Here is a 15,625-nt window from a genome sequence, read left to right as displayed (position 1 = left end):
GGAGTAAATTAAAAGGTAGAAATGAAACAAAGTAGACCCTTAAATTATTTCATAAAATAGAAAAGGAAGAGAGACTTCCAACGAAGAGTAGTGCCCTTATTATGAAACTTTACTCCTGTATCCTTCATGACTCTAAGACCAGAACCACATGGCCAGTGCTGCCAAGTTCTGTTGCCTTCTTATAATGGAGCACGGTCCCTCTTTGAATTATATTTGCATATACCTTCCTTTGTTGCTTCTTTCTAGGAACAGATAATTCCATAGGCTTTTTCCTTTTACAAATTGCAGAATTAGCAACAATAAGGGCACCCATCTGTTTATTCCATTTCTCCTTATCTCAGTACAAATCTTGACTCCAACATTAAATTTCTGGCACTCTTTTTCTCCACAAGGACCAAATATATCTGGGCACAGGGGTCTTTTCTGAGACTGATATTCCACCAAGGACCACGTATGGATAGAACCTAGAACTTCTGCTTGGATGTAGCCCATGGTAGCTCAGTAACCAATTGGTTTTTCCCTAGTAAGGGGAACAGGCACTATTTCTGACAGGAACTCAATGTCAGGCTCTTTGACCTCCCCACCCCCCCAAGGGAGGAACAGTCCTGGTAGGCCACAGAGGAGGTCTTTGCAGCCAGTCCTGAAGATACCTGATAAAACAGGGTCGGATGAAAGGAAAGAAGGTCCTCCCCAATCAGTGGACTTGGAAAGGGGCAGGGAGGAGATGAGGGAGGAAGGGAGTGTGGGATTGGGAGGGAATGAGGGAGCGGGATACAGCTGGGATACAGAGTTAATAAAATGTAACTAATAATAAAAATTTAAAAATAAAGAAAAAAACCTATGTTTGGTGTTTCTTTTTGCACTGCTTGCTCTTTTTCATTACAGGCCTATATAGGAGTGATCACTAGTAACCATGTAGCTGAGTCAATATTAGGCTGCCTTGAAATCTCTGCCATTGAAATTAGTCCAAAGCTTTTCAATTTAAGCCTCAGGCAGAATTTAGGAAAAGGGCAAAAAGAGCAGTGACATTCTCTGCCAAAATATCACAAGTGGTCTCTAGCTCAGATGCTAGTATTGTGCCCCTATGAAACCTCAGGAGCTGAGATTCAATTTTCCAAATAACTCTCAGCAATTAAATCTTCTAAGCTCCTACTATGATAGTTCATTAATACCCCACTTACAGCATTCAACTACTTTCCTAGTTCAAAGTTCCAAAGTCTTACATATTTCTCTCAAAAATATCACGATGAGCATTGTCACAGCATTAGTCCACTGCCTGGTACCAACTTTTGTCTTAGTTTTCTACTGTGAAGAGAAACCATGAATTCAATAAGGCTGCTTATAGAAGAAACAGTTTATTGGGGCTTATAATTTCAGAGAGTGAGTCTATAATCATTGTGGCAGAAAGCATGGCAGCATTCAGGCATAGTACTACAGCATCTGAAAACTTACATCCTGTTTCACAAACACAAGGCAGAGAGAGAGCTAATTGGGACAAGCATGAGCTTCTGAAACCTCAAAGTACTCCCTAGGGACACACCTGCTCCAATAAGGGCACACCTCCTAATCCTTCCCAAGCAGTTCCACCAAAATACGTACCAAGCATTCAAATATGTGAGCCTATAGGGCAATTGTCACTTAAACCACCCCAAGAAATAATGAAAAAAGAGGCCATAAATTTGAAAGAGAGCAAGTAAGAATAAACTGGAAGGCTTGAAGGGAGAAAAGGTAAAGGGTAAGTGATGTACCAGAAGCAATCTATAAATCCAATGCATCCAGTCAAAATACTGACATTTTCCACAGAACTATAAAAAGCAACCAAAACATTATTTGGAGTCATAAAACCCCAAATATCCAAGACAATCCTGAGTAAAAAAAGAATATGGAGGTACCAATTTTTTGCTTCAAAATACACTATTGCATCATACTAACAAAATCAGCACTTGTGCAGAAGAAAAACAAACATATAAACAAATGGAATAATGAACTAAGAAATAAACTATGCATCTATGGCAGTATGGTTCTTAAAAAAATGTTCCAAAAATAGACAGTGAAGAAAAGGTGTCCTCTTATACAAATGGCATCAAAAAACTGAATATCCACATGTAAAAAGTTGAAACTAGATCCCTATCTCTCACCCTATACAAAAATCAACTGAAAAATAGATCAAAGATCTTAATGTGAGACTTTAGACTACTAGAGGGAAGTACAGACGAATCACTGTAGAACTCCAATAGCTCAAGAAATAAAAGCAAGAACTGACAAATGAAATTACACCAAAGGCTTCTAAGGAGCAAAGGAAACAACAGTGTGAAGTGTCAACCCACAGAGTTGAATCAATCTTTGTCAGCTACTCATCTGTAAGAAAATTAATAACCAGAATATTTTATCTCAAACTTTAACAGTGAAAGAATAATCCAATCAATATATGATATATGATCTAAACATACTTCTCATTTTAAAAGAATAAATACAAATGGCCAATATTCATTTTGCATATATCAATGTATTTTTTAAATGTTCAACATCCTTAGCTATTAAGGAATGCAAATCAGGATTCCAGTGAGGCTCCATTTCATCTTAGCCAAAATGGTTGTTATCCAAAATGCTGATGAAAATGTAGACAAAAAAAACTTTTACACACATTGGAAGGCATATGAATCAGGACAGCCACTATGGAAATGGAGATTTCTTTAAAAAAAAAAAAAAAAAAAAAGCTAAAAACAAACCTACATATGACCCAGTTATAGCACTCCTGGAAATAGCCTCAAAGAAAGTGAAATCTGCATTCCTGTGTTTATTACAATTGTTATCATTCACAATAGCCTAAATGTCTATTGACAGGTGACTGAACCAAAAAACACCGTATATGTATACATTGTAGAATTATTCAGCTGTAAAGGAGGATGAAGCTATGTTATTGGCATGGAAGTGGACAGAAATGGAAGAATTCAGATTAACTGAAGATAGACAAGAAAGAGAAGTATTACATTTTCTTCCATAGATAAAAAATGATTTTATTAAAGATCTGAAAGTAGAAGAAGGGATATTAAGGAAGAGTAAATAATAATAATAATAATAATAATAATAATAATAATAATAATAACAATAACAATAATAATAATAATAATAAAATCAGGAAGGGAGAAAAAGCAGAAGGGAGAAGACACAATCAAATCATGGCATATGAGTACATAGAAATTTCTCAGTAAAATCCAATCATTGGATATTGGTATAATTAGTATCATTAAATATTTGTGATTTTAAAACATGAATGATGGCATTCACCTATAATATTCTCAGCACTTGAAAAAAAGAAGTAAGAGAACCAGGAGTTCACCTTCAGAGTTCAAGGCTAACCTAGACTATATGAGACCCTGTCTCTCTCACACAATGAAAAAGAACCACAAAAGCACTTTATTTAAAATTATATAACCCAAAAGGAAGAAATAACTGAAAAATTATTATGTACCAAAAAAGTGTAGTGCCAAGCTACTGTCTTAACTGGATAGGTAGAGATAAGCAAGACAGCTTTCTCATGTGGTAAAGGAGAAGGGTGGCGCACACGGCTCTGGTGTGTGCAGGCGATTGCAAGATCAATTCTAACCACACTGAAATACTAAAGCATGGGCACCGCCTTAAGGAATCCTTGAAGCAAATGCATGCTTGTGAAGACATAGTAAAAGAAAGATCTTGACAGAGATACAAGTACTCGTATGATGATGGCCGTTTCTCCTACTGATGGTTCATTAACCAAAGATGACGAGAGAATACAGCCTGATTCCGATAAATGTGTTATCAAATTAGTAGACGATATTTCATGATACATTTGAAATTCCCAAAGAATAGAAATGTCAGTATATAACAAGAAAAGAGCAAGAAAGTGGCTATATTCTCTTAAAAAAAAAAGCTTCTAAGGCCAAAAATACTGGGCAGAGGATAGAAAGCCCTAGAAAGGAGATGAACAAGTGAATATCAAAGAAGGCTCTTCCTGAATATGAGTGAGGTTAGAGCTGAAGATACCTATGAATAGATATTTGTTTTAATGTAACACTGGCATATGCTGCATACAGATCCACAGTATTATGAATTTGACAGAAATTAATATGATTTAAACTCATTAAGAGACATAGGTATCAGCAAGTGAGAGGCAGACCTACACTAAAATGGTTCCTAAAGTAAACTGTTTGAAGAAATGGATATCAAAGATTCTCCAGTGATAACTTTAAATTTTTCATGAATATATTTGTCTTCAATGCTTGGGGAGATAAAAGAATCATGGGCTAATAGCACAATTGAATTAAGCACTTATTCTTTGCGAAAGAGCTATCTTCAGAAATCTTGAACTTCACTGACCTGGATGGACAATGAAGGGGTCACATGTGAAATCCCTTACATAAAAATGTATTAACTTGGGACTGGAGAGACGGCTCAGAGATTACAAGCACTGGATGCTCTTTCAGAGGACCCGGGTTTAGTTCCCAGCACCCCCTTGGCCGCTCACAATTGTCTACAACTCTAATTGCAGGGGATCTGACTTCTTCACACAGACATACATGCAGGCAACATATCAATGCCCAGAAATAAAGGTAAATAAAGCATTTTTCAATGTATTAACTGTTTTAAAAAGATAAATAAAACAGAACTTTAGCTAGGAGACATTAATTTATCATGAAATAAAAAGTAAACCTAAACCAAATAAATAAGAAAAATGTGAATTTTAAAACATCCTAAGTTTAGAGGCCTTCCTCAACTGCTAAAGAATACCTATATACAAAGTATCAAAAACTAACATCCTTAATAATGAGAAATGCAAAGCTTCTTTAAGATCTACAGCAAGGCCTCCATGGGCATCAAGCACTCCAGCATATTACCAGAAAAGGCACCCTTTCTCATTCTTCAACACATTGCTAGGGAACCCTACCTATTGAAAGAAAACAAGAAAAAGAATTTAAATTAATAAGTAAAACTGCCTTTGTACAAAGATGCCTGTATTGTCTATATGAAAAAACCTGAATGAACACACAGAAAAACCTAGGTCTTAAAACATAATTCTAGCAAAAGTGAAGGTCACATCACTGAAGCCAATCACTTTTCTATATGCCAGCAAAGGACAACTGACATTTTTGTTTTGGTCTCCGTTTTGTTGGTGTTGTTTGCTTTTTGTTTTGAGACAGGGTCTCACTATATAGTCCTGACTGGCCTCACCACATAGACCAGGGTAGCCTTAAAATGACATGAATATGCCTGTCTCTACCTGTGGAAATGCTAGGATTAAAATGGTGTGCAGCCAGCCCAGGAAAAAGTGAAATTTGAAGGTAAAACCACACACCTTTTACACTAGCATGCAAAAAAGAAGGAAGAAAAAAACAGAATGAATGTTAACAGAATAGCTAGGAATCTAACAAAATATATTTAAATGATATATAAGAAAACCACAAAACTCTAATGAAAGACATCTAAAATAACTTTTAATGGAAGATAGCCCATGTTCATGAGCAGAAAACTGTATGTTCTTCCTATTTGATCTACAAACTGAATGTAATCCTAATCAAAACCTAAGCAAGTAACTGTAGATATAAACCATCTGATTCTGAAGCTTATGTGGAGAGACAAAACCCAAAATAAGCAACACAATCTGGAAAGAAAGAATACAAAGAACTTTGGTAGAAATAAAGCTTACAGAGTCAAGACTGTATAGTATGAATGAAGTATTGGCCAATGAAACAGAATAGGAATGCTAAAAAATAGAACCATATAATACAGATCTTTCACAAAGCACAAAGACAATACAATGAGGAAAATAATGTATGTTGTTGAACCAACTAGACATCCACCCACGTTCAAAACAAGAAGCAATATTTAGAAGTTTCACAAAATAGGCACTCCAGCATATTACCAGGAATCCTGTGCTCACTAGGATTTCCCAAAAACAGCCCTCAGAACTTAAGGGGCACACTTGTGCTGATGTACCAGCTATGCCTCAGATTGTGCCAGAGCAGATCCACCCTGACAGAACTTTCAGGAACTAACAGACATCCACCACCAGGTGCACCAGGCACAGAGGGATGAGTGAACCTGCCATTTCTCTGGGCTGAAAATGTCCTTCAATGGCAGAGGACCCAAATTCAGCTCCCAATAGCCACATAACAACTCGTAACTAGTTGTAACTCTAGTTCTAAAGATCTGATTGCCCTCTTCTGGCCTCCATGGGCATCAGGCACATACATAGTATACAAACAACACATTCATACACATAAAATAAGATAAACAAGTATTTTTTAAAATAAAGCAAAAATTAACCTATGGCCTTAGATGCCAGAGCAACAGTTACTCTCACAGGAGATAAAAGTTATAGCTGTTGGGGGAAAGGTGGGGCCTCTGGCATGGTAGCAAAATTCTATTTCTACATCTGAAATCATGATTATTAAGTATGTTTTGTAAAGAATGCATCTAGGGCATACTTACAATTATAGATTCCTTCCTAATGGCATAACGTTGTGGGAGTAATCAACTACTTTCTGATTAGCTTTAAGGTCCACTCCACAAAAAGAACCCCATATCTGGCACTGTTATTTGAGACAAGAACCTGAGGGTAGACAGCTCACAGGTCCTAGGAGAGAAGCTATTACTTTTGTACTGATAAATGGATATATTAAACTAACTCCTAACGACGTACTGTTATATTGTTCATCCTTCTTCAGTGATGCTTTGTGTAGATGGTAGTTAACAGAGACCCACAACTGGTCAAGGAGCAGAGAATAAGAAACTACAAAATGAATGCTCACCCCTAAATAGGGCTTCTGTATCATTCCCCTCTTCCTAAGGCTTAAAATAATTGCGGAAGAGGGGACAGAAAGATTGACTGTAAGAACCAGAGGCAATGGATGACCATAAGGAAGCAGATACAAAAAGGCAGTTGTACAAATGAGCTGGGGGAGGTTGCGACAACACACACAAACCTGGGCAAAATTCAACCCAGACAAAAACCTCAGCATGGAGAGGGAAGGTAGGCATAAAGTTCCACCCCTATCTTATTGACAAATAATAGCTGCTAAAAGAGGGAGAGTCACTTTTCTTTAACGGTGTGCTACCTGATAGGTCAGCCATGCTCCAATGAATGTCCACACACCCAAGAGCACAGCACAAATTTGATTCGTGTGTGTGTGTGTGTGTGTGTGTGTGTGTGTTTTAATGTCACACAGTTGAGTAGGTGGGGAGCAGTCTGGGAGGAGTTGGGGAGGGTGAATATGCTCGAAATACAGTGTATGAAATACTCAACAAAGTAATAAAAATCAAAATTAAACCAAATGTACCGTACCAAACTCTATTAGCTCAGATTTATGCACTTCTTTTTCCTCCAGTAAGATTTGGCAAGCCAATTCTCAATTTTCAGAATCAGCAACTGCACAAACTGGACTGCTCTGAACCAGAATTTGTTTGCCTCAAGGGTGTGACTAACTGGCAAAATGAGCTAGAAGAGAGGTGGATGCAAACATGTAACTTGAACATACTTTACAGAGTTATGAGGACTCAAACAAATCCATTTATAATACTGTAGGGTATCCTGAAAGGTGCTCATCAAAGGAGACGTTAGGGAGCCAAGATGACTTCCTAACCTGCTAGAAGCAGGAGGATGAAGGTCTACCCAGCTTCCCGAGCTGCTGCTTCACAGCACTGTTGCCTTCGGCTCTCACCCTTCCCAGGAGAAAGACCTGTGTTCCCTCCTCTGGAAGTTTTTAATCCTGTCCTGGGTAGGGGTCAGAAGGGGAGGGATGTGATTGGAGGGGCAGAGCCACTGCAGGGCTAGAAGCTTGGGATGCCAGGCACTGTCTGCACTGCCAACACCTGAGCCACAGCTAGCTCAGCCCAGGTACCATGCCAGTCTACAAGAAAAGAGGCATCTACCCATCACCCTACTCCCTGAGAGTCAGAAGGAGATGCGGGATAAACTCAGGTAAAGGAGAAAGTGAAGATGATATAGCAGGTGACAAAGGAGCAGATGAGTTGCGTGAACACGTGGGAAGGGCACAGGAGAAATAGGCACGGGTTAAGTGTAGGTGATGGGGAGACAGGTGAGGGGCACAGGTGGGAAGGGCTGCAAGTAATGAGAGAGAGGAGCGCAGTTGACAAGAGGTGGGCAGAGATGATAGGAGAAAGCACAGGGGAGGGGAGGGTGCACAGGTGACCGGAGGGGCTCACCGGGAGAGGGAAACAGATGTAACAGGAAGGGGGATAAGGGTGACGGGGTAACGGGAGGGAGACAGGAAGTGAAGGTGAAGGGAGGGGACACAGGTGAAGAGGGGACAGAGAGGAGGAGGCACTGGTGGAGCAAGGAAGACAGACCTACGGATAGAGAGGGTAGTGGGGTGACAGGCGAGGGACATAGGTGAGGAGATGGGGAGCAGATGACCGAGTCGCAGGTGACAGAGGACGTCAGCGACGCGGGGCGTCGGAGTCGGTCTGCAGCAGACCCGGTGGGGCGCTGGAAGGCCGGCGTGGGCGGGGGGTCCGGGACCGTGCTATGGGACCGTGCAGGTCTGCGCTGCGGCTCCCGGGTCCAGCGCACCGCGCAGGACCAGGGGAACCGCCCGGCCACGCACCGTGGACTCTCGCACTTGGCTGTGGAAGTGCTGCTCCCGCGCCGATACCTCGTCCTGCCCTTCCATCCTCCTTCATGCCCGCCGAAGGGCCGCCCGCGTCCGCGCGCTCCGCCGCACCATTGCCCGCGGGCGCCGGGGCTGCACAGCCTCTCGTGGCCGGACAGGAACGCCACCTGGACCGCAGCGAGCTCGGAAAATGCCGCCTCAGCTCGGGAAGAAGCAATTCAGGACGCGAGAGGCGGAGAACGGCCACAGCATGGGCGGGGCTTGAGGTTAGGGCGGGGCTTGTGCGTCACTCGGAGGGCGCCCTACGTCAGAGACGCGCCGCGCGTCGGCGCCAGGAGCTCTGGGCGAGGGTCGCTAGGCGCCACGGGGAGTGGCTGGAGGAGTGGGGGCGGAGTTTCTAGAGTCCAGGACTGAAAGGGGGCCTCTGAAACGTGGAGGAGCCGGGTCTGAAGTGTTCGGATCCATTTGCCCAGGGCTGGGAATAAAGGCGGCTCCAGGCTGGGGAAAGGTCGAACCCCTGGTGGGGGCGGGATTCGGAGATGAGATGAGACCCAGGCGCAGGTGCACCCGGGCCTTTCTAGCAGAAGCTCTTGGCTGACCCGCAGATTCATTGACCTTGCTCCTCCCTTGCTCTTGGGATCTGAGCCCAGCATTAGGCTCGCCCAGCCCGAAGACCTGGGCAGAGGCGAGGTAGGTCTACTTGCAGAAATTTTCTCTCCCAATCGAGTACAAAGACGGAAAGCAGTTGCAGGATAACACTGTGGGCACAAGCCCGAGTTCCCGCCTCTCTGTGGAGATAAGGGCCGCTGCCCTTCTTAGAGGACAGATAGCCTCTGGGGACCCCAGTCCTGCAAATGGATTTAGGTGCCAGGGTCAGGTTCGGGGCCCTCCGTAGCCCTTAATGCCCTTCATTTGGAGCACTGCTAAGTATGCCAACAAAGCAATTTCCCTCCATTCTGGGATTTTTGTTTTGTTTTAAAATTGAAATTTAAAGGAGTATTTGGTTGGTTGGTTTGGTTTTCGAGACAGGACTTCTCCTTGTAGTCCTGGCTACCCTGGAACTCACTCTGTAGACCAGGCTGCCTCGAACTCTGAGATCTGCCTGCCTCTGTCTCCTCCACCAAGACCCTGGCCTTAAAGGAGAATTTGCAAATTTCCTTCTGGGTTCATTTGGTAGGAGAGCTTGTAAGAGAGCCTGGCTAAATAAGCCTGACCAACTCCATGACAGGTTTCATTTTCTTGCTAGACAGAACAAGCCTAAGAGTTACAGGAAAAATTGAAAGGGGTAACCAATCAGAAACAGCCAAGACATCTGGCCTGGGGAAGATAAGGTTGCTTAACTACCAGTTTGAAAAGCACCTAAATCCTGACCAGAGTCACATAGCCTCCATGGGCACCAGCCAATCCCAATCCAGATCACATAGCCACCATAGGAATTCACCTTTTTGGTTTTAAAAGGGGACCTTCGAGGTCCCCTCGGGGTTGCTACCAAGTTGTAAAGGTTGTGGCCCCAGCATGATGGACTTCTGCAGTATAAACGCCCTTGTTATTTGTATGCTGCTTGTCTGGGCTTGTTCTTTCAACATATTCCAAAACCTAACACTTGGAGTACCTGAGGCTTGCTCCAGTGTGCCTGCTGATCAACCAGTAACAACTTACAGCTGGTTGAATTCGAACAAGTTCACCTTTGATATGTCTTTAAATGTCTCAGCCCTAAAGAGCAAGGAAAAGACTAGTATCCTGGCGTCTTTTTCTGGACAGCTACATTTGAAGAGCTAGGTTAAATACACACCTGAACCAATCTAGATGGTCCCTAGGTTAAGCTGTCCAAATAAGAGGATAAACACATCCGCTTTTGAGGTACGTTGCATGTAGGCACATATTCCAGAAAGCAAAAGCATACAGTATTTCACATCTTTCCAATTGGATACTATAACCATTTAAACCTTTACATTTCTGTTACAGAGATGTTCATGGATGCTTACCCCTTTTATTCAGTTGTTTCATTGTCTTTGGAACTTTTGAAACTTAACCCAGGGTGGCCAAATTAAAAAATGGACATCACTCTCCTGCCAGGCACCTTGCTCATGCCTCTGCCCTCTGGCTTTCCCTCTCTTCCAGTGAGAAGCAGTCACCCTTGACTCTTGCCCTGATTGTGTGACTTGCTCTAGCCAATAGGAAAGTCAAAATTATGACACTATTAGGAAAAGGCCTGTGCTTTAGAGCTTGTCTTTCCTGTAGTCTCTAGTGACTCCAGGAACCAGTAAAAAGAAGCCCCAGGCAAGCTGGAGTTAGGCATCCTGTGACTTCTGCTACTCTAACCAACACCCTTTTCCCATATCCCTCTTCAAGATTAATTCAGCTAAAATAAGTCAGATACAGACATAATTGGCATGTTTTTAATTCATTTGTGGACGATGAGTTTTATAGTGATACCTAAATACTATATACATAAATGCATATACATATTTGACATGTAAATAGAAGCAAGAGTATCTGGGGGGAAAAGGGGACTAGTCAGAGATAAGGAGAAAGGAAGAATGCATGGAAGTACCATAATAAAAGTATAAAAAATGCCTTTATGATACCCATAATGATGTACAATGAATAAACACCAATTAAAAATGATTAATTAGGCCAGTGAATAGTTCAGCAGGTAAAGGCATTTGTTGCTAAGCCTAATGCCCTGAATTGCATCCCCAGAAATCATGTGGTAAAGGAGAGAACCAATTCAACTCATGTACCTTGTGGCACATGATTGTACACACACACACTTTTTAAAATGTAATTCTTTATATAAACAAATGAAACAATGTTCATTTAATTCATTAAGTAAGTGAGGATTGAATAAGCATCCATATTGTCCATACTAACAGCCCTTTTAGATACTAAATATGCTCCCTTTTTTCCAGTTTTTTTTATTTTTTTATTCAATATAATTTATTCACTTTGTATCCCAGCTATAACCCCCTCCCTCGGCCCCTCCCTTCTCTTCCCATGCCCCTCCCCCAGTCCACTGATAGGGGAGGTCCTCCTCTCCTTCCTTCTGACCCTAGCCTATCAGGTCTCATCGGGACTGACTGCATTGTCTTCCTCTGTGGCCTGGCAAGGTTGCTCCCCCATCAGGGAGAGGTGCTCAAAGAGCCAGCCACTGAGTTCGTGTCAGTTTTTAAAATTATAAAAACATAATATTTCTAACTATAAGTCTGTTTGGATAAGGGCTTTGAATTTTTCTCTGGGAGGTGTCATATGACCATACTGTATTTGGAGACTAGACAACAAGTAAGATCAAGACATGAGACTCACTGCGATAATTCAGAGCCTATGTATTGGATCCAGGTAGAAGCAGTACAAGTGATCAGAGGTGTGCAGGAGATTCGTGTTGAGAGTCTGTAGCAAGAATCTCTAACACACAGCGTCTTAGTTAGAGTTTCTATAGAGAACACCATGACCACTCTTATAAAGGAAAACATTTAATTGAGGCTGGCTTTTAGTTCAGAGTTTTAGTCCATTATCATGATGGGAAGAATGGCAACATGCAGGAAAACACAGTGTTGGAGAAGGAGTTGAGAATTCCACAGCTGGATCAGGAAGAAGGAAGAGTGACACTGGGCCTGGCTTAAGCTTCTGAAACCTCAAAGCTCACCCCCAGTAGCACACTTCTTTCAACAAGGCCACACCTACTCCAGCAAGGCTACAAATCCAATAATGCCACTCCCTATGAGCCTGTGGGGGCCGTTTTCACTCAGACCACCACACACAGGCTGGGAGTAGAAAGCAGGCTCAAGAGACTAACACCTAGAGGGATAAAGTTGTATTAACTACGGAGAGAGGGCTTTGGTAAAGCAAGTGAGGTGAGGAGTGAACCAATCTATGTAAAATGAGGGAATGATACTCCTGGCTACCAATGTGTACTGTATATTAAGCTTTCTGTTAAAAGGGCATGACCAGCAATTATTGTAAAAGATGTTCCATTTCCTCAATTCTTGGAAGGCACTGAACCCTAAATGATACAAATCATCATGCCTGGTGAAAAAAATATATAAATGTCTGACAGTGTGGAATGTTGTCAAAAATGTGTGGATTCAAGAAATTCTCCTGTGCACCACATGAACCAATACAGCGTCTTCAGAACATAATGTAGCCTTGCTTGTAAAGCTGGAAATAATCAGTGAGCAACTGCACTCCTGTCCACCAATGAAGAGAAGCTCCTGTCCTTGTGAACCAGGAGAGATGGACAAGAAGCTACACCTACAATTCTTGAATGAGTACAATTCTCTCACAACCCAGCTGCCCACCGACGGTGGAGGAGAAAAAATGACATGTGCATGGAGCTATAATGTGCTGGGGCAAAAATCCATGAACAAGGGTGTATTAGTCAGGGTTCTCTAGAGTCACAGAATGTATGGAATGAATATATACGTTCAAGGATGGATATGTATGCGCACACACACACACACACACACACACATATATATGTATGTATGTATTTAGAGATAAATGTATTGGAATGATGTACAGGCTGCAGGCCAACTAATCCAATAATGGCTAGCTGTGAATGGAACATCCACAAATCTAGTAACTGCTCAGTCCCACAAGGCTCAGGGGTCTCAGCTCGTCTTCTGTATATGCTGGAATCCCGAAGAAGTAGGCTCCAATGCCAGTGGTAACAAGCAAGCAGACAAAAAACAAAACCTTCCTTCTTCCATTGTCCTTATGAAGGTTTCCAGAAGAAAAATGTGGCCCAGATTAAAGATGTGTCTTCCCACCTCACAATCTGGATTAAAGGTATGTGTCTTCCCCACTCAAGATCCAGATCAAAAAAAGCCTGTGTCTTCCAGACTCAAGATATGGATCACAGGCGTGCCCTCTATTTCTGAATCATTCCAGTTATAGTCAAGTTGACAACCAAGAATAGCCATCACAAAGGGCCACAAGTGACAATGCAGATTCATCTCTAAAAGAAAGTGTTGAGCAAAAGAAAGCCACAGGAAAATAGGTATGACTCCATTTATATAGATCAGAACAATGCAAAACAAGAATATATCATTTGATTAGGCAAATGTGCAATAGAACCTGAAGAAAATAAGGGAATGATAAAACTTGGAAATGGGGGTCAGAGCAGACTGTGATGGGTGTTTATGGTTACAAAGATTTCATGGTAATGCATATTTTAAACTGGCATTGGGTTTTTACTACTCTGTTGTATTGTTACTCTTCGTACCATATACATTATTCATAAAGCACAGAATGAATCTTCTAAATATTTAACAAAGCAATTTCTTTTTTTTTTCCTTTTATTAAAAAAAACTTTTTCCTCACACATATATCTTGATTATGGTGTCCCCTCCCTCTACTCCTCCCTGTTCCTCCTCACATTCCCTCTCATCCAGATCCATTCCCTTTCATTAGAAAACACACTCACAGCAGGTGTGGTGGCACATGCTTTTGATCCCAGCATTCAGGAGGTAGAGAGAGGCAGGCGGATCAGTGGGTTTCGTACCAGCCTGGTCTACAAAGAGAGATCACAACCAACGTGGTTACACAGAGAAACCCTGTCTCAAAACAAGAAAAAAAAAAAAGAAAGAAAGAAAAGCAAGGGAGGGAAAGAAAATAAACAGGGGCTGGAGAGATGGCTCAGTGGTTAAGAACACTGGCTGCTCTTCCAAATGACCTGGGTTCAATTCCCAGCACCCACATGGCTGCTCACAACTGTCTGTAACTCCAATTCCAAAGGATTTGACACTTTCACATCAATGCACATAAAAGAAAGTTAAATAATTAAAAATAAAGGTTTTTTTTAAAAAGACAACAAACTGGCCTCTAAGTAATAATAATAAAATATAATAAGACAAAAACTATCACATCAAAATTGTTCAAGACAAAAAGAAGAAAAAGAAGCCCAAAAAAAGGCACAAGAAACAGAGACCCACTTGTTCATACACTTAAGAATCCCATAAAAACATTAAACTGGAAGTATATATATATATATATATATATATATATATATGCAAAATACCCATATCATAAAAGGGAGATAATATATATATGATATAATAAAAATAAGATAATTTTTTTAAAGTTCTGCCACATTATGAGACCTCCAAAGATGTGTTGAGCTCATTTTCGTTCTGTTGTTCATCTTCTGAGCATGCAGCCTACCCTTAAGAGTAGTTTGTTTCCTGCCTAGCTGTCCTTCAACGGAGACATGGATACAGAAATTCTGGTACATTTACCCAGTGGAATATTACTCAGCTATTAAAAGCAAGAAAATCATGAAATTTGCAGGCAAATGGTGGGAACTGGAAAAGATCATCTTGAGTGAGGTAACTCAGAAGCAGAAAGACACACATGGTATATACTTAGTTATAAGTGGGTATTAGACCTATATTGTAGGATAAACATACTAAAATCTGTACACCTAAAGAAGCTAAGCAAGAAGGAAGACTCTGGATAAGATGCTCAATCCTCATTCAGAAAGGCAAATGGGATGGACATCAGAAGAGGGAGAAAACAGAGAACAGGACAGGAGCCTACCAGAGAGGGCCTCTGAAAGACTCTATTGATCAAGGTATCGAAGCAGATGCTGAGACTCATAGCCAAACTTCGGGCAGAGTGCAAGGAATCTTATGAAAGAAGGGGGAATAGAAAGACCTAAAGGGGACAGGAGCTCCAAAAGGAGACCAACAGAGCCAAAAAAGAAAAAAAAAAAAAAAACCTAAGCACTGCGGGCCCCGAAGAGAATGATACCCCAACCAAGGACAATGCATGGAGAGCATCTAAAACCCTGGCTCAGATGTAGCCCATAGACTCAGTATCTAAGTGTGGTCTCTAGTAAGAAAAGCAGGGACTTCCTCTGCATAAAATTCATGGCAGGCTCTCTGATCACCTCCACCTAGGGGGGATGCAGCCTTGCCAGGCTACAAGGGAAGACAATGCAGCCAGTCCTGATGAGACCTGATAGACTAGGGTCAAATAAAAGGAGAGGAGGACCTCCCCTATCAGTGGACTAGGGG

The 15,625-nt window shown here is 41.6% G+C and overlaps 1 protein-coding gene across 1 annotated transcript in view; it reads right to left on the bottom strand.

Annotated features, from left to right (window-relative positions):
• Lmbr1 (limb development membrane protein 1) overlaps positions 1-8,846 on the bottom strand; it is a 125,008-nt gene extending 116,162 nt beyond the window's left edge. The window contains exon 1 of the mRNA XM_055612725.1: positions 8,604-8,846. Coding sequence (XP_055468700.1) covers positions 8,604-8,669 — 66 coding nt within the window. The 5' untranslated portion in view covers positions 8,670-8,846. The remainder of the gene's footprint in view (positions 1-8,603) is intronic.
• Positions 8,847-15,625: the final 6,779 nt, after the last annotated feature.

Source organism: Psammomys obesus, unplaced genomic scaffold, assembly GCF_907164565.1.
Source record: "Psammomys obesus unplaced genomic scaffold, mPsaObe1.curated_primary_1811, whole genome shotgun sequence".
Lineage (NCBI taxonomy): Eukaryota > Metazoa > Chordata > Mammalia > Rodentia > Muridae > Psammomys > Psammomys obesus.
The sequence above is the reverse complement of the archived record's forward strand: the minus strand, read 5'-3'. Positions and strand labels throughout refer to the sequence as shown.